This window comes from Saccoglossus kowalevskii, chromosome 9 (assembly GCF_978046115.1).
Source record: "Saccoglossus kowalevskii chromosome 9, keSacKowa6.1, whole genome shotgun sequence".
Taxonomy (NCBI): domain Eukaryota; kingdom Metazoa; phylum Hemichordata; class Enteropneusta; family Harrimaniidae; genus Saccoglossus; species Saccoglossus kowalevskii.
Genome location: NC_140649.1, coordinates 11,764,656 through 11,785,750, shown reverse-complemented (window position 1 = coordinate 11,785,750; position 21,095 = coordinate 11,764,656). Strand labels below are relative to the sequence as shown.

General features: G+C 34.7%; 2 protein-coding genes across 2 annotated transcripts in view; both read left to right on the top strand.

Moving 5' to 3' along the window:
- The first annotated feature begins 5,493 nt into the window (after nt 1–5,493).
- Nucleotides 5,494–10,542, top strand: LOC146738320 (uncharacterized). The gene is made up of 9 exons (XM_085503925.1): nt 5,494–5,664; nt 6,578–6,800; nt 6,968–7,067; nt 7,287–7,454; nt 9,011–9,206; nt 9,659–9,701; nt 9,792–9,894; nt 10,081–10,103; nt 10,370–10,542. Exons 1-9 carry the CDS (start codon nt 5,494–5,496, stop codon nt 10,537–10,539), a joined length of 1,197 nt encoding a protein of 398 aa, XP_085360051.1. The 3' UTR covers nt 10,540–10,542.
- Nucleotides 10,543–16,944: 6,402 nt separating this feature from the next.
- Nucleotides 16,945–21,095, top strand: part of LOC146738319 (protein sidekick-2-like) — a 42,726-nt gene continuing 38,575 nt past the window's right edge. The window contains exons 1-2 of the mRNA XM_085503924.1: nt 16,945–17,094; nt 19,353–19,473. Coding sequence (XP_085360050.1) covers nt 19,398–19,473 — 76 coding nt within the window. The 5' untranslated portion in view covers nt 16,945–17,094; nt 19,353–19,397. The remainder of the gene's footprint in view (nt 17,095–19,352; nt 19,474–21,095) is intronic.

Here is a 21,095-nt window from a genome sequence, read left to right as displayed (position 1 = left end):
CACATTTTGTTTTCTGAATAACTACAGGGCACTGTAGACGCAAAGTTCAACATTTGCGTCATAATTCTAGATGTGACAATACAGGACTCAACAATACCGTGCTTCATAGGATGTGAACTCTAGTTCAGTGCTTGCCATGTTCAGTAACCAAGTCCGAATACAGCGTTGTCCCCTTTGTTCTTGACATTAAACTCATTTTTACCTTGCCCGTACCATCAAAGATGGAAGGGAAAGGTATATTAAGGGAAAGATTTTGTCCGGCGTTGTCGTCGTTAATAATTGTTATTGTGTGCATAATAACTTTACTAATTCTATTCCAAACTTCATCAAACTTGGTCACCTTATTCATCAGTATAATGTCTTCCCTGAGTTTGAACAACAGTTGTCCTGTATGAAAATATCATGCAAAAATTGAGAAAATCTGATAAAATGTTTTGACTGTTTCTACTTGACTGATCACTGGTGATACACATCAAAGGTCACTGATCTCAGTGGAAATATGCATTGTTGTATGTGTTCAATGAAGCAAATGAGTTATCTTGTAATAATATCCTTGGTAATGTATCCCAGAATCCCATACTGGGTTTCAAAACCAACTCATGGAGAGATTGCACAGTCTGATACACATTTTTAAACCTACCAATAAAATCTTTACAGAAAACAAGATGTCAGAAAATCAATATAAGCACTCCTATGAACTGGGTGCCAAACTTTGATCAAGATCTGAAGCTAATAGAAAATATGTTTAATTCAAAGTTATCAAATCAAAAACAATACATAAAAAGCAAAACATTTCATCCACATTTTAAAAAGAAAATTGTTCTAAAATATATGTATTCTGTATTTGACAAACAGTTCATTTGACAAATGAAAACTCGCAGGAATATGTTTCAGCTATTAGAATGATAGTTTTCATAATACTAGTTTAAAAACGCACTTCGAAGATTGCAGTGTTTGAAGATGTAGATTCTCAGGAGGCAACAGTACTGTTGACTTCTCCCTCCACTGGACACCAACTAACTATTTAAGTTGATTTGCATACAAAGCAGAGCTTGCAACATGATAGCTATTATAAAGGGTGTTTTTTTTTACTTTTCATATAATACAGTAGTCACACAATGAGGCAGTTCGTATTTGTCACAGTGAATCATTAATTTTTGACAGACACCTGTACAAAATATTTGGACAAAAGCCAGCTAAGATTTTCTGTTATCTTGCATGTTTTATGAATCTATTCACGTCTAAATGCAGAACTTTTTTTTTTGCGATGAGGCATTTATTTTTATACTAAAATATCTGAATTACTTTGAATAAAACTGGAAATTATGTCCCTTAAAATAATTAAACAAATAAGGCACCAATGTTTTTGTAAGATATTCACATCTTTTAAGGACATTCGGTAGACTGATTCCCCACTGTTGGTTCAACCCCAAAACTTGTTTGTATTTAAAATTATGACAATGCATATTTAGATTGAAACAAACTGTGATAATTTGAATTATATTATATAACAAAGGGCAAGGTCACCAGAGTTCAACTATGTTACTGGTGCTCGATTACCCGTAGAAATAATTGTATGTATATCAGACAACATGGCACATAAATTTCTCCATATATATTACCATTGTTTTATATTCTGAACAGTGTTCCCTTTTCTGTACGCATAAAATGAATTCAATGTATCTTAAAGTTGATACAAAAATCTTGATCTACTTGCCACCAGTAAGATTCAAATCACGGTTTTATTGGAAACACAGCCTAAATACAACAACTGTTCCTCTCTTTACTATTACCTTTTTAGCTCTGCTGTCGACTTTGTCGAGCGGAGCTTATCATATGAGTGCTTGTCTGTCGTCGTCCGTGTCAATGTTTTACTTTTTCGACTTCTTCTTGAAAACTACAATCCTGAATGCTTTGATACTTGGTGTATATGTACCTTGGGTAGACCTCTCTCAGATTTGTTCATTTCATGATCATATCTTCAATTCTCTAATTTTGGTGAATATTTTTGGTAAAAAGTGATATTTTCGACTTCTTGTTAAAAACCGCAAGTCCAATTGCTTTGATATTACATATATAGGTACTACATGTGGATCTCTCAGATTTGTTCATTTTGTAATGATATCTTTAGTTCTCTAATTTTGGTGAATATTTTTGTCATTTTTGGTAAAAAGTGATATTTTCGACTTCTTGTTAAAAACCGCAAGTCCAATTGCTTTGATATTATTACATATATAGGTACTACATGTGGACCTCTCTCAGATTTGTTCATTTTGTAATGATATCTTAATTATCTACCGTAATTTTGGTGAATATTTTTGGTAAAAAGTGATATTTTCTTCTTGTTAAAAACCACAATCATTTATGGTGAAAAATGATATTTTTGAATTGTTGTTGAAAACAGCAAGTCCCATTGCATTGATACCATGCATATTGTTCATTTTCTAATGATATCTTCTGTTCTATAATTGAAATGTGCATTGCAAACAGCAGAGCTATCTCAGCCGAGAGGCTGTTTGTGTGGGTTTCCCAAGCAAGTCTGTCGGTCTTGTCTAATCGTTTAAGCATGATGTTTTGGGGTTACAGTAATTTTAACCTATATGAGATACAACGCTTGAAATAACCACAGCACAGTGCAGCCTTCCACATTCGTCTAACATCGCTACATTGTTTGTACAACTATTAATGCTAAGTACCGGGTAGATATCTGCAAAATGTTATCTGTACCCTCTCGATTTCCGAATTTACGTACCCCAATATCGCTACCATAAGAAATAGTTGGCACAATGATTGCATCAAACAAATTAAATGCACTAACCAATGGCATACTACCAAGTTTTTTACAGTATGTAAATATATTTGGTTCACTGTAAATCTGTTTTAGAGAGCGGTAAAATAATATGTATACAGTGGCAGTTTAGCAGCGGTCTCAATAGACTTCAATGACTACAACTCCTTTTATGAACCCACTAAAAATATAGTAAATTTTCTGAGACATCAAAAAAAAACGTGTAAAAAAATAAGTTTGCAATTTATGATTCATCGCATAGGTTCAGTGCTGAAGCAACACTGTGGAGTAAATTGTTGGCTGCAAAAAGCTCTTCGACCTATACAACTCGTGATGATAAATCTTCGGCATTTTTTTTTAAGGATATGTTAAACCCGTAGCTGTATACTATTGTCCAATAACACAGGCTACACGTACTAATACAATAAGTTGACTACATTTGGCTGATACACTTAGAACAAAACAGTATATATATATTGACTAATACAAAACTAATGAACCAAACTAGGAAAGTACAGTATGGTGTTGTCGTGTCAATCCCGTTCGATCCCCACACTTTACTAACTGAGCGAACATTAGCACAAAACTAACTGCCCTATTCAGGACCACCACATCATTCAGAGAGTGACTACCATTACATTATTGTCTCAATGTTGTTTTGATATTTAACATCAGGTGCTTGAACGCGATCTTCATTACACCATCGTGATAAAACCGAATAAAAGCTTGGCTATTTATAACAACCTGTTTTGGTTGGCTGCTGTTGAGCTGAAACGGCATAACTTCACGATTGACATGTAAAGCTCGTTGCCACCTAAATGCTATGCATTACTCATTACATTACTCTGATAGTTACCTCACGGAGTCAAGTGATTTAAACAACGATAATTATTTTAATTAATATTGTTTGTTTTATTATGTTCCAATCTACGATCATAAATCTATTCACTTCCAAAATTTAGGGGGTTCGACCGAATCCCCCGAACCACCTCAAACTACGGGCCTGAGGACCCTATCCAAACTACGTATAAGTCTGACCATTGCTAGTGTATTTGCAGTAAGAAACTACATAGTAAAGGAGATCCGGAATCTTGTAATATATTACTGTTGATGGGTTCAGAGGTGGCGTTTTTTGAAGAGAGATTGCGTGGTTGCAGAACACTGCATAGAATTACGTGAATTGCTAGATGTCAGTGTCTAGAAATTACAATAGTACACAATTATCGTTTTTTTGCTTGCATATATTACTGCACGTTATACATTGAGATTAATACATTATATGCAATATTAATTAAAGAACACATTTGTTAGTATATTTCTTGCAAAATTATGCTCAGATACATGTGTGTTGATGTACTATAATTCATATTTATGTACAATTTATGTTACGTAATTTTTAGTACAAATATATTGATGTATTATTTGAGGAACATGAATATTATATTTTTAGCTCCGCTGATGACCTAAAGGTTATCATATTATTGATTGTCTGTTGTACTTTTTACTTTTCCAAAACATATACGATTACTTTGCGAAAGATACTTTGCAGGTATGCTAGAAGGATTCAGCTTTAAGGCATGTTATCAATCTCTCGAGCAGTGACCAAAATCCACACGTTATGCAGAAATAACTACATCTACATTCACATCCACAAACAAAACAAACATTGTGATGATCGTAGATTTTCATCACAGCTGAGCAATAATTGCAACACGTGAGGATATTGTAGTATTTGCTGTCTACAACATATTGTCGTTAGTTGTGTTTTATCTTATTTATGATCTGACATGAAGCAATCAAAACTATACGATTCTTGGATTGTTCAAAGTACACACGCTCTGATCACTCAAGCAGTAAAAAGGGGGAATCAAAACATGGAATAAAAAACATGTCAGATTGTGCCATTCACACCACTTTGCCGAGTGTTGTAATTTAATTTTCATTATTTGAAATATTGTGTAATCCAATGCATCTATATGTGTAGACAATGCGTGAAATGGAAATATCAAGTACAGTAAAACCTGTCAAAACCGACCCCTGGATAAACCGACCTACTGTCAGAACCGACCGATTTATGTAGTCAAGAAATTTCTCCATAGACGCCTATGTTAAAACAACCTGTGAAATCCGACCACTGTCTACTCCGAACACCGACCGCATTGATCGGCCCCAAGTCCAATATTCACACTGAATACATCGACCATCCGACCAGTTGCACCACGTCCGCTGTCTAGTAATCCGGTCTGCCCGACCTAACAAGTGTGCATTGTGTTGAATTTACCGTGAACGTCACAGAAACAATATCAAATCTCACACTACAAGTAACGTCCCGTGTAAAACAATAGCAACTGATTAAGTTTTTCACACCACACGCCATCGCATCACGTGATGTCTGGACAGTGTAATGACCCCGGATATAAACAAATGATCAGGGTCATCAACTTCAATTGCGGTGAAGCACACTGCATTATCACTTCTTCAACGATCAAAACATTGAGTTTTCTTCTTTCCATAACGATTCTGATCGACAATTTTGTGCTTTCGAATATTTCCGTAAAGGGGGCTTCAAGATTGAAATTTATGATGACGAAGAAGCAGACGATGACAAAGAATTCGGAAACCTTATTTAGCATGTTGCAGAGCCGCAAACACAGTGTAGCGTTGTAGAATACCTCCACTTTGATGAACGTATACCGACTGAAGCAATGTATGACGGCGAGTGGGAGCAACAGATTGTTGAGAATTTTATTGCAGACAAAGAAAACCATGAATCTATAGACAACGATGACAATGACAGTCAAATTATTGACCTCCACGATAACCGTGACTTGACGCATGGCGATGTGCTAGACATGTTGACAAGATTACAAAACTTCGCAATAAACAAAGACTCCAGCTACTTGACAGATATCCAAAATTTCATAATTCGAACGAACAAAATCGTTGAAAAAAGATGTTCTTTAAAGCGGTGAAAACTTGATGATTTTTTTACATCGTAATTTGATTCATTGACTTAACAGCAAAATCAACTGTCTGCATGAATTATAATAATTACATGTAGCTCACGTGAACTTACGTTGTGATGTCATTCAAAATGGACGCCTTCAGTTACGATATGCGATACTTACCCGGTCTGTTCCAACAGTTATTTTAATGTTTATTGATTTCATGTACATACCATAATATTCTTGTCTTGTTTGGTAAATTATTTTATTGAAACGATACAATAAATGTAAATACATGTATAATCACCGGAGGCAAACTCCGGTGTCTTTCATTTGTCCCGTGTTTACAGCACATGTAATTGTTGTTTCAATCGAAGTTATGCCCACCCTGAATAAACCGACTCCCTCTGAAAACCGACCATAGATCCCAGTCCCAGTCATGGTCGGTTTTGACAGGTTTTACTGTATTTCAAATATACATTCATATCAGCAAGAGGGTTTTCATTCATTCAGTTATTCATCAAATAAATCATTTATTATATGTAATAATCGATCACTGTTTAATTGTTTTTTCGATTATTTATTTATTTGTTTGTTTTCATATATCATCGTAGTTCCATCACCTCCTCTACTAGTTACTACTCAAGAGGATAAAAACAATAACATCTGTACAATTTGTTGGACCGAGCCATCATCACCAAATGGCGTATTGATTTATTATAGAGTAAGTTATAATTTTCCCACAGTGAATATTATATTGTTACCGGTATATAGAATTGTTAATTCACTTCTGGTGATCCTCTTGTCCAGAAACCAGACTTTTACTATTACTATATATTCGCAGGTCAATTATTCAGTACATGCATTAAGCCCATATGAAGGATTTGATGGACATGTAGCTATGGAAGATTCAAAAGGTTCATGGTTGGTGTATGACAACACATGCTATGAATACCAAGAACTTCAAACATACTCAAAGTGTGTCTTAAGTGTACAAGCTGCCACATATGCTGGAGAAAGTGAACCTAGTCAGCCACCAGTCTACTGTCAAAACAGTGAAAGAGGCGGTAATGTTCCCTTATATATACCTGTTCATGTTTCCTGAAAAGTATCATTTCTGTATAAGAAACGTAACACAATGATGGGTGATGACATTCTACTTTGGTTCAGGATTTTCGATGCTACGTATTATGCATACAATTATTCATAATATTCCGTTTGCTTATTTATTCAGAACCACCAATATCACAAGCTCCAGTCATTGTCGATGACAAATCACAGACACAATTTTTGATGTTTTATCAACAATTTTCTGAAAGAAATGGACCAATCAGGTATATACAATTATTGTAGTTCATTTCAACAATGTCATGATACAGAAATGCCACACTATATCAACAATAACGCATCAAAAGATTAATTATGTTTCTTTACTGTGAGTAATTAAAATTAAATGTACTACATAGTTTTGTATCTTGCATCCCACAAAGCTATAATAATTGTCACTAGGCTTACTTTAATACTCGTACATTGTTAATATAATATATTTACAGCTGTTATGAGATTATTGTTATACGTATACCAATCAGCAAAGAAACTGGATCATTGCTGTTTGACACATCAGTTTTTCCCGATAGTATATATGAATCAACAGAGTTGAACAAGTATGAGGATATTAATGGTATTCCAGGACAAGCATATGTGGCAGTAAGGATGACAAGGTTGGTATATGCTATACTATGATTATATAGTCACTCCGAGTCGCTAGCACTACGGTAAATCTGTGCCATAAGATTTGTTTCGTTGCTATGTGACATTGTCTTTACTTCCCCTTAGCTTCACAAAAGCTTCAAATCAGTTTTACCACATTTTTAGAAGTAAATTATTTGATGATCTACTTAAAACCCGACCTTGGCTCACCTGCCTAGGTCATTTAACATTTTACCACCAGTTTGTGTGAAAAAAGACAATATTTCGAAAAGTCACAATAACTGTTGAAAGCTCTGGCTTATCAAACAAGCTAGGACATTTATACACTATATGCAGGAGAAAGGGAAATATTACTACAAAGATAGAGTAAATTGATATTGGTAAATCAGTGTCAACTCTCTTCTCATAGAATCTAGTGGAAGGGTTACTCTTGGAGTCAAATTCAAGAAGGACATCAAGATATGAGGCCTCCAAAATATGTTGTTAATCAAATATTCATGCATACAGATTATTTATCAGAAATAGTTGATATTGTATCCTGATATGATGTAAAAGTTTTTATAGCAGAAATATCAGAGAGAGAGAGAGAGATCTTGCTTTCATCTTTTACAAAAGTTGTTTGGAATTCTGCAATATCTACATTTGATTAAAGCCTGTGCTCCATGGTCTGTTCGATATTTTATCCATATCAAACACGGGTCTAATGGGTTAAAATAATAACGCTAACTGTTGGCCCATATGCCATTATTCTCGAAGATCAGCATGTTGCACAATATTCAGGTGACCTGAGATAATATAGTCAATGGTGGAATAGTTGAATATAGAAGACGATATTTATATTTATATATTAGTGTGCCTTGTTAAAAGAACAAAGCTATTCCTCGAACCTATAGGTGATTGTGGTGGTGGTGGTCGTCTGTCATCCGTCTGTCTACCCGTTGTTCATCCACAATTTCATTTTCGACTTCTTCTTAGAACTACCTGCCCAATTACTTTGATATATCATATTTAGATACCATGGTACCTCTATCAGATTTTCCATTTTCTGATAACATCTAAAATTGTCTATTTTTGGCTAATATTTTTGGAAAAACATTTTATTGTCGACTTCTTCTTGAAAACTACCAGTTCAATTGCTTTAATACTTGATATGTACCTTAGGTGGACCTTTGTCCGACTATCAATTCTCCATTTTTAGCAAATATTTTAGATAAAAAAATGTTATTGTTGACTTTTTGACAATCGCTAGTCGAATTGCTTGGTACTTGATATATGTGTACCTTGGGTGGTCTATCAGATTTGTTCAATTCATGACAGTATCTTTAATTCTTTAATATTTTTGTTATTTTTGGTAAGAAATGCTATTCTTGACTTTTTCTTGAAAACTGCCAGCTCAATTGCTTTGATACTTGGTATGTAGGTACCTTAAACGTAATAACGAAGCCATCATGTATATGAGAAACTACATATTGTCACATACATATTTCTTCATATAGCATGTAGTGTGTTTTGTTCCAATCAAAACTTTCCCATTCCCCAACATTCAATGTCACTGTCTCTGTTCCAGGAACAGTTTCCAAGAAGAAGTACTTATTGGTGATGGTAAATTGACAGAGTGTACCCAGCATTCCAATCTCCCTGTAAAACGTGATATTGCTCAGTATTCATATGAAGGAGAGGTTTATAATGGAGAATTGGAACCTGAAACATGGTATACAGTTTTTGTTCGAGCTTATGTTGATAATCCAAATGTGGATGGACAGGTAAAAATGTGCTTCTAGTTTTTATCTGTCACTGTAACGCCATATGTTACAGCGTGACGTAATTTTGTGGTATTGCACTGAATATTTTCATCCTACTATATTAGAAAATGTGAATTCCAAATATGGACTGAGCTATTATGCGCATAAGCATCCTCAAAACAAACACAACCCCAGGGTTTGAACGGACTCCATGCAAATAAGTTCGCTAAATTTGTTCCTGACTTTTTGGATTTCGGCAATCCCATGATGTATCCTAGGCAGGAACAAGTGTATAATAATAAGGGTGTTACGAGGATACCGCAGAGTAAGCGTCGCTGCGCGTCGGCCGATTTTTTTCGCTGTACCGTCCTTGTGCATAATTTACGGTATCCTTGTAATAACTTCATATAATGGTCGTCATCATCGTTGTTATTATCATTAATCATTATTTTACTCGTTTCTGCGTATTACAGGTTTTCTTCACTTCAAGTCCGTTCATGGAACCTATTCAGACAGGTAGTTCATAATTGTTATAATTTTAATGTCAATAATTTAAAACTGCACATACAACATTCCAAATACCATTTCATTATTCCTACATTCCAGGTACTACTGACAAAAGCTCAGTTCGACTTACAACTATCATTGCTGTGTGTGTCGTGATTATTTTTGCTGTTATATGTGTGGTGGTTGCTTTTTTCATTATAAGGTATTGATATACATGTACTATACTCTGTTCATAATATTCCACAGCTTGCAATTTTACCACTGTGATTTTTACAGCTATTCAAAAAATATATCGTACATAAACAAACGTCAAAAGGATTTTGAAGAAGAAAGATGATATAAGATATTGTTTCAATGATTAATGACTGACTTATGTATTTGTTTACAGGCGACGACGGAGAAAACCGAGAGGTAAACATAAATGATTAGATACATTCTACATTATATGAACTTTTTCACATGTCTGCATAATTGTTCACAATTGTTAATTCCTATTTATATGTTAACATCCTTGTAGTCAACAATTTAGTTTTTCATTCGATTGCCGAAACTGTGCAATGTAGCATATACAAATAGATACGTTATAGCTGAAACGAAAAACTACACAAATAACAAATATTATTCCATCCATTTGTTATGACGTGTGTCGTATCATGTTTGTTTTTTGACAATTATAGAAAAGCCACACCCTGACCATCAATCCAAAGCTAAGGATGACGATGTGTACACTGAGTTAACAGAAATCAATATGCGTGCTGATACTTATGAAAAATTGAGGATAAATCCTGATGGGAAGCCTTTACAGTCAAGGGAAAACGCACAGAGTGATTATCAAGTTGTGATATAAAAATAATACTAAACATTGTACTTGCATCGTCGACTATCATCCTTGTGTAATAATTTAACTTTTAGGAAGGAGAAATATTCGGGAAAATCACAAGTCATTCATAATTGAATGTAGTATTCGTGAAATGTGCAGCAAACCACAAACATAACAGAATACGATTCCCATCGAAAGTATGACTGAATAGCCAACATTTTTGTTGATCAAATGATTTTCCATGTACATATTCTGTTTTGCATGCCATCATGTTGTGGTGTTTTACATACTAGAAAAACTAAAATCACGCATATCGTCAATTTTCATCAGAAATACTTTCATGGTATGATTCACTCATGTATACGTATAATCAGTCGGCATTTCAAAGAAACAATTTATAACTTAATAATGTTATTGCACATCACGTGATTGTATAGTTAAATTACATACATTGTGTATTTGATATATTCAATTGTTGTATTGGAATCATAGGGAAATATTGTACTCTTATCACTGTAAAGCATCTTCCATATTAACGGCATAAACATTGTGATGAATGTGTAGGGACTTTGTTTTATATATATTGTTATGCATTATAAATGGCGATAGTAATATAATGTATAGTATACAATTAACCAATATTCATTGTAATAAAAAACATCTTGTCACTGTTTCTAGCATGTCATGTTCTTTCTAATATGATATAGCAATTTGTAAACAAATAATTGTTACAGTTTCTTGAATAAGTATACTTTCTTTTGATGTAGATTGCGTAGTACGTTTTTGACTCCGGTGTGCGAAGCACACAATGGAAGTCTTTTCAGTTACCTTGTCTGTATGTGTGTATGTCCGTCCGTTCCACTGATATCTCAAGAACCGCATGTTGGTTTTTAATGAAACTTGGTGCATAGATGCTTTGGGCTAATGCGCTGATTATTAGAAGTAGTCCAAAGACGTGATTAGTTTAATGTTGCATGCATGCACATTGTTTATCTATTATTAGTTTATTCCTGATATCTTAAAAAGTCAGATTTAAATTGAATTCATCACTCTAATTAATTAAAAACCATGGATGAAAAATCAAATGTATTTTCTGTATGTATTATAAATTTTGATAATGTAAATCACATTGTTTTCATGTTGTGCATCGCAAATAGCAGACAAATATTAGTTGCTAAGCTTCTCGTTTGAAATGCAAATCTTAAATGTTGAATTAAATTTAATGTGTCTCCCATACTCTCAGCACACGGGAATTCTTTCTAAGCTTTCTTTGATTTTCTAGACAAATAATGATAATTGATAAGGAAATGGAGAACAATGCGTTTGAGTTACACCAAACTGGAAAAGAAAAACATATTCTTAAAATCCAAACTTGTCCGACATAACCTCATTGAGTGATCGGCAGTCAAACATTTTCAAATGTATCCCTTCTCCAAGCACCGATATAACTGTTCAGAGTTTGACGGGCGCGCCATCTAACGGTAAATTTGGTCAATCATGATGCTTGGCGACATTGTAGATATATATCAAACCATTTATGAAGCTTCATGAAGTTATTTTCTGCGTCTGTCATCGCCTCTTAGCTACATGCGTTTGGTTCCACTGGTTTAATTATGTATAAGTCATTATTATGAAAGACTTCTTTCAGTACAAAAAGTGAAAATCGTTTTTAATACAGTTTGGACAATAATTAAAAAATCTCTCTCCGTCCAGATATTTAAAATACATAAACTGTTCTTGGAATTATTCGTAGTTTAAATAGTCAATATTTGATTGTCAATGTCAACATCCAGACTAAGTATATGACGTCATAGTTCTCGTATAGCAAGCGTATAGGCGTGGCTGCTAGGTCCATATGAGTAACAACAAAACTCATTATGTACTATGTATGTACAAACTTTCGAACCATACCAAGTGTCGATAATACCTTTAACTTTCAAAAATAATTCATTAAAAGGTAGAAACTTCTAACAATGCAGGCATATATTTACAAATTGCTTTGGGATATGATAGTCATTATCAAAAAGCACAAACTCAATGCAGACAAACTTTTATGGTTAGTACAAAAGAACACATACTGGTTGTTATTGTCACAGAATTAGTTTCTTTTTATTCAAACAATCAAATCATGATAGAACACCAAATAGAGTTTTCAGCTGCAGTACGAATGTACTTAAAAAGTTGATTCTCTGCGATCGTAGATGTTCACATAACAGTCGGAAAACATAGATAAACACTATCAAAAAAGAGGTCACCAAATTATCACCAATAATTTACGTTAATTTTCACTTGTATTTAATTTCACTATTTTGATAATTTACCGTATTTTTTTTAATTACGGATTTGTCTCGAAACAATAAGTTATATGTTTACACGCGGATTTAACTTAAATATAGTAAAAATAGCTGTTAAAACCGGGATAACAATTAATGCACTTACATCACGCAACTATTATTTATCGTATAATAAATGAACGTGGATTACGTATGCAATAATTGCAGTCATATCATCAATTAAAACAATCTTGCCATCGGAAGACGTGATTGCCACATATTGACTAGGGGCTGTGCTCAGTATACCTATAATCCTTCAGTCTAGTTGTTTCATATACACACTATGTATCCGAGGCGTTCCTCGTGGAATGCGTATAACCAATCATAAGAAGACGGGTTTTCAACTCCCTCTACCACATTATAAACATTTTCGGGCCCCGTTTAATTACTTTCTTCTACGTATTTTACCATGACTTGTGACAAACTTTTAATAGCCACTAAAATTCAAATATTATAATTGTAAAATTACATACATCTTATCGAGTCTAACTACTTTTCGGAGAGGGCTTACTTACATGTTTCTTGAACAGGTATAATAATAAACCTCGTCGGTGGTGTGAAAGTCGTTATTTTTAGCCTTGCTTCTGTTGGGAAACGGGAATCGTTTGGTTAAAATAATCACCACAGTTGACAGTGAACAAGAAGGGAAATGTATTATGTAACAAATAAACAATATCGCAGAAACACAGAATATGTGATTTATAAAATGAACCCTAGGGGGCGCTAATCACAAATATACAGAAACACAAGTGGTTTCTCTCATTCCAAAAATGAACACTGGGTGGCGCTAATCACAACTCACAGCAACACAATGAACTCTACAAGTGGTTCCTCTTATTTCAGAAAAAAATGAACACTAAGAAGGCGCTAATCACTCAGACTTCGTATTGAAATAAATGAATGAAATCAAAATCTCCATAGTTTTAGAAACTTTTCCACTCTCCGACGAGTAGCTATGTAGTTCGGCGGGTGTTTTAATACCTTTCTGCCACACTGATAAATCAGTGCACTTCAGTTTAAAACCGTGTCTGTGCACAGGGGAAATCTGCAACCACTTTGCTAGCCCAGGCGTGACTGCAAATGACTCTTCCAGGTGTCAGTGTCGTAACCCCAAACAAATACACATTTATTCATCGAAATGTCAGCTAAAGTAACGCCTCGCTGTCCACTTCCCTCATTCTTCTGTTACGAAATCTTAGAAACTCTATCCTAAATCTTTAAGGCGTGGCTGAGTATGTGGGGTTATGATTCGTGACTGGGTTATATCCAAAATAAGTAAGAAATGCCAGGCTATGCAAACAAATCAATCACAGGAAACGAATACGTAAGTAATAAACGCGTAAGTGTAGTTTATTACATCAATACAGTATATCCACTGATACACCGGAGAATTTACCGTAAAGAGATATGTAAACAAATGTAAAACACAAGAACACGGTAAAGACTAGCGCTAAAACACTTGCGCGTCCTATTTATAGACTCGGTGGGATTCTGAACCCTAGGCGGGAATGTCCCTCATTGGTCGAAAGTTACCATTATAGAAATGCGTTATAAAGTGGTGTTTTCTATCACGTTCGCACTTGTGTCACCAACATGTCTATTTATAGACGTGGTTTAAAGCAAAAAATGGTACATGTAATCAAATATATAAAGTACAGTATTTAAGAAACTTCGACAATACAATAATCAGTGTTTTCAATAATAACGATCAAATTGCTTAACCTGAGTAAACATGCGATCAGCCAATCGCTGCAGTCGTTTGCACGATCACGTGATTACCATTTTTAGTCATTTTAAAAATCGCAAGTTGGGTGTTGCTTAAATTTGTCGAAAATGTCAATCCCTCGATCATTTTAGTCAATTGTCCCTGTTACAAAAATGGACTAGACATAATAACGGTCGTCATACCCTCTTCAATTTCAAACTGCAGTTGAAAAAGTGATTCGCTCAAGGAAGGCACTTTTGAAGTTGACAAAGGCCATCAAAGCGTTATAATCAAGTTTTCCGTCAGTGTATCCCCGACTTACTCTCCCACTTCGGTATAAAATCTGAATTTGATACATAATGTACCAGTAATGTAAAAACAATTTTTAGTTTGGCTCAAAACTGTCGCGAAATAGCAGCGCGTTCAATGCTAAGGAACTCTACTTTGAGCCTTCCCGCCAACGACGAGTTCATTAATACCTGGGCTTACTGAACACTCGGGGGTTGTTTTGTAAATTGCGCTCTGTAGTGTCAGGTGGACTTAGATGGTTATAACAATTTAAAATAATACTTTGAATGCATATACAACATATAACCTGTTAATGTATGGTAATCAACGCGTGTCGTTTTGAAAACAGCGTTTTACCCGCATCTAGCAAGATGGTGGAATGATCCCAACTATGGGCCTGCCAATACAACGGCGCCATCAAGTCTAGATTGGAAAAGACCCAAGTGTTTTGCAAAATTCCAAGATATATTGCTAATTGTCTCTCCGAATAATTCTCAGAACGGCTGTAAAATAATACAAGAACATTTCCAAAAGTTCCACGACTCGTACACACGTGTACTGCATCACCCATGGTCACCTTCCCCGGAACAAAATTTCATCATTAGACTAGGATCACGGTCAATCGAATATGATAATAATAAATAAGTATAATCTTTGACGACGCCATGCTTGAGGGCGCTGCACATTATTACCCTGTTAGTTAGCTGGTTAGTTGGACTATATTGACTCAAACCGGCTGTCATATATAGGCGCACATGGGATAGACCCTTAGTAGAAATCTAGTCACAACTGAAATTGTCAGTTCATGTGAAGCGATGTTACCTTTCAATATTTTTTATTATTTAATTTATGTTAAATTGTACTAAAAATACTTTCATATCTTAATTGCCTTTGATTCCAGCTATGAATCATATTAAATGCATACATGCAACGCCCTTGAGTGACTGAAAGCTATACCGATGAAACATGGTGATGTTACTGTGTTGTTTATTAACTCAAAACTCATGTACTTCCAGCGCAACAAAGGCATTACCTTCGTCTTTATAAATAATCACCGAGCACAGTGCGTAACGTAATGTTAGTCAATTGACCATTAATATGAATGCCAATTGGGGAATTATTATAGACGAAAAACAAATTATCTGGATCTAATAAATCGAGATCCCTAGATAGTAAGTTTACCCGAATTTACAAGATTGGTGGTAAAGTGTGGTTGATGTCATGCTCCAATTTTCTTGTAGCTTCTTATGTATCCTCGGGGCGGACATCCGGGCATTTTCACCGCCTCACGGTGAAAACAAAGGCCAAAAACTCGCAGAAAACGGTACTTGGGGATGGTTGTTGAGACTCCCCTGAACAGTGTAACAAGATTAGCCCTACGTATGTAACATATATAAATTTGGTTGTTCAGGATTATTTCAAAGTTGAGTTTGTGTTGTTTTCTCGAATTTTCACCGGCTCGACCGGCGTTCCACAGCAGCGCGCAAGGAGCCCATAGAAATGCATGGTACAGTGTTGGCTGGTTCCCGCCTCAAGTGTCATGGCGTACCAAGCCACAAGAGGCCGGTAACTAGTAATGAATCCGGCATTCTGATTGGTCCATCACTTTACGTTGCTTGTTCTATTTCTCTCTGTCACCTGACAGGTTTCCTTTTACTTTCGAAAGTTGGGTGAATAAAAAACTGTTTCTTTTGTTATAAATTTTCACAGAAACAGCGAGGAATGTCAGAAACATCTCAAATGTGTAAATCTAAGCAGGCAGTATGTTTGAGCATGGCTTTATTGTAGTATTATAGACATGTTTACGCAGAACGGAACTTGGAATGTTTTCAAATTACGTCACTCAGTCACGTACCTTCCGGCCGGAAAACCGGCCCAAATGGAACAATATGGCGATTACTAGTTACCTGCGTCCTACTGGCCATTCGCAAAGGACGCCGGGAACCAGCGAAGGTACAGTGGTGCGCGTCTTAGCAACATGGAACGTCTGTGACGTAGCCCCGCCCCGAGGATATTCAGATAAAAACAACACAGATTAATTTTGCACGAGTTGTTGTGAGGGCGCTGTACGAGGAAATGAAAGTGTTGACAAGCTCCAGTACACAACCAAGATGGCGGCGTCGAGGAAGTAGGGTCCCGTTCGGAGTTGCGGTAAATACTAAATAACATTCGAGATATGAGATAACTGGACGATTTAAATCACTTGACTGTCCTTTGAAAATATCGTAGAAGAAGTGTATCTGAAAAGTTGCACACGTAAGTTTAAATGTTATGTTAAATGTCAACCTTTCGATTTTTGACTTCCAAACTTTTGTTTCCAGGTTTCGTTTCCTGGTTCAGTGGCCGTGATAAGTTATTTTAGAAAATCGTCTACGGGATTCTCAGAATATGGCTACATATAGATACGTAAATGTACTGTATTCTAGATGCACTAGTCCACTCTGTTGTCTACGTTTTAATCTAAATATGCCGATATTTTTGTTAGCCAGGATTGCAATGTTTTCGTACTTTTAACAAGGAAAGATAAGTACCACACCCGGCCTCCATTATAATTTGTGTTGTGCAGACATATCTGTATTTCACGTTTTCTGTATAAATATATATATTCAGTTATAGTGTTCAAGGTACCTAGCTTTTTCCAGTTGTAAATTGGTACTATTAATAGAATTTAGGATAGAATAAATACGTGTAGAATAGAATAGAAAAAAAACACTTTATTAGAAAATTCATAATTTGTAAATACATGTATGTGAATTTATCTGAAGAAATGATTTCAAACAAAACAAGTAAACTGAAAACCAATGCAAAATTTTAAAACAGACCACATCACAGTCCTTCTATCCCCGATCTGGAAATAGCTAGCTTCCTTTTGTCTTGAACCATGTTGTGGGTAAACAAACCGCTCACACCCGGGTGAGGTTGTCAGGAAGTCAGACAGATTACGTACCAACATGCTGACATCACTAAACAAATCTTGTCAAAACGGCGTTGTTCATATTGAGGTGGTTGATCGAAAAACCTGTGATATTTCTGATTATTGGGGGTTCATAACAATTCAAGTCAACTATACAACAACTAATGACTTTATTCGATACACCAGTGTATAACAATGCTTCAATTTTTGCATATAAAGAGATTTTTGTAGCACTGAATAGTGAACATTGTCATTTCAAAACGTCGCCATTTGCATTTGCAATCGAAAAGAGTATCCATAGAAATCACCCATTTTAACATTAATAAAATACCGTGTTACAAATAACAAATCACCCCACCAATTTTTAATGATATGTCTTGTTAAAATCAAAAACAAATATTGGTTTCGTGCTGTGAAGAAGGGTAAATCAAATTTCAATTATCCCAAATCGCTGTTGGTAAAATGTCGTGGTTAAAAAAATTATGTGGAAAAGCTTGAATTCTGGAATAGACAACTAAGTTGTAAAAAAAGCACATAGCGATGTTAAGCACAATAGCAGGTATTGCTGGTACCCCACAACCCCGAGGGGAAAATAGACGTATACTAGTGCCCGAATTAGACCATGCAATATGTGTTTTATAACACATTACACATAGAATTGCCGGTGGAACGTGCATAGATCGTCTGCAGTCTTCTTCTCGACTTCTCGATTTCTTCACAAAACGATGTAGGGACGCTTCTAGAAAACCTGATTACATCCTTCGTCTTCAGTGCATCTTTATTTTCTACTAATGAGTCAATTTCTTCTTCTGAACTGAAGATAAATCGTCCAGTCTATCGAGGCGGACCATTGATATCAACGACCGAACTAGCAGATGACATATTGGAAATCACACGATCAGATGACGAGTGACGTCATCCCCGGGCAATAGTTGATGCACTAGAGAACTAGTAATTTCTATGGTAATTTAGCCGATAACAGGTGATCCTGTTTTGACCTATTATGGTACAGTATTAACGAGTGATGTGTTATAACAAAAAATAGTGACTGACTAAATTATCGCTCATTAAAAAATGACGATTGTCAAAAATGTAAATATTAAGTACAAAAAAAGTCGAAAAATGAATGTACCATGTACATGTATTGTTATAAAGCACCATTTATCACTGCAATCATAATTTATTATAAATCTGCTCTAAATCCAACAATTTATTCAGGCATTAAGGGTAGTGATTGGAATTTTCTTGTGCAAAACCAACTGTCAACTCAGATATCAATCACTGATTAGACCTAACCTTTGACAGGTCTGAGAATCCATCAAGCATTACAATATAACATACTTACAAGTGTACAAGTGATAGGTTGAAATTGTTTTAATATGATCATTTATCCTTATCATTTGTCTAAATAATTATAATTTTACTAATAAACATGTATACATGTAATTTAATTCTGTCATTTTATTTGCATTCTGTTTTTATTCTGGCAAATATGATCAATTTCTATAAACTGTTACCTGTTATGCCCTTAACTGTCACATATTTTTCATACATTATAACATAATGTAAACTGATTAATTGTTGCATTTTACCAAAATAGGTTCTTTGCTCCACAGGAAATTCACAAGAACTCAAGACATACATTATGGCTGTGTCTCTAAACTGGCTTTACCTGTGGACGTCAATTGTTGTTATATTCATATCTTTACATCACGTAAAAGGTAAGTCGAGGTGATTCACACAATATATTTTTCAACATTTTTTTCATAAAAATGTTTCTTATTATTATGGAAAGTTAAGAACAAGATTGATGCAAGATTTCTACAGTGAAGGTGGAATTATCAGCATGCTAGAATTTCTGATTAACATGACATGTATGTTGAGCTTGGAGGATGTATTTTTCAACAAAATAGCGGCATCTAATTGGGATAGAATTATGCTCCCTTGCTGACTGATTTGTATGAAACTGAATTTCTATACTAATTGTGTATTGTATTGTATCGTTATCGGAAGACCAAACCGTGTCTGTATTTCTGTGATGCTATTCACATTGTTAAACACAAAAGGTACAAAGAAGTAAAGTGCTTGAATTTACATTCAGCTACTACGATGATGTCTTTTTCATCACCAATCCTAAATTTACTGATTATATTTCTATGATTCGAACTTGAATCTATGGATTACAGAATCTGTTTTTTGTATGTCATACATAGAGGATATCACATGTGTGACAATGTAATATTGTATTTATTAAATGAATATAGTAATATGTTCTAAGCCCTTGGTGAGGAATATTTGAAAATTACTTAAGTTTAATAATTATAATATTACAGTCACAAATTTTGATATCCTATTTATCACATGTATGTTTCATGTTTCATCATCATTAGAAGCGTTATTTGTGTGTGTGTGCATCTTAAGTGTCTTAGCACGTTCTATTGCATACAGCAATACTGTTCCTTGAACAGTCAGGCAATGCAACCAGGTTAACAACTGATATGAAACAAATACTTTTTACTTATTCGACTTCTTCTTGAAAACTACAATTGTTATTGACTTGGGCAGATCTCTCTCAAATTTGTTTATTTTGTTATGATATCCCCAATTCTCTAATTTTGATGAATATTTTTGTCATTTTCGGTGAAAAGTGATATTTTTGACTTCTTGTTAAAAACCACAAGTCTGATTGCTTTGATATATATAGATATATTAAGTACTACAGGTAGACTTCTCTCAGATTTGTTCATTTCATCATGATATCTTCAATTTTCTAATTTTGATGAATATTTTTTTCATTTTTGGTAAAAAGTGATATTTTCGACTTCTTGTTAAAAAACGCAAGTTCGATTGCTTTGATATTATACATGTAGGTACCTCAGGTAGACCTCTATCAGAATTGTTCATTTTCCAATGATATCTTCAGTTCTTTAATTGAAATGTGCATTGCTAACAGCGGAGCTATCTCAGCCGAGAGGCTGCTTGTTAAATAGTTTCTTCTTTATTCATTTTCAAAAACAACATTGTGTTCATGTTCATGGTACAGGGCCTTGATGCTCAATAATGGAATACATTATCGCGAATAATCTGCTGCAATGACGTCCTAAAATCCACTGGTATTGATAATGCTATACAAGATAAACACTGTAATTACATTTTGTGAAGAATCGTTTGTGACTTTATTAATAAACACAATATACTACTTGTATGTTGTGTTAACAGTGATTCAGATGCTCACTTGACATCTGCAATTTTCTGGTATTTTTTTTTTTTGAAAATGTTCTAGATTTGTTGTATTATTTCAGACTAAGTATTTTATGCTTTACACCCAAAATTTTGTAATAAT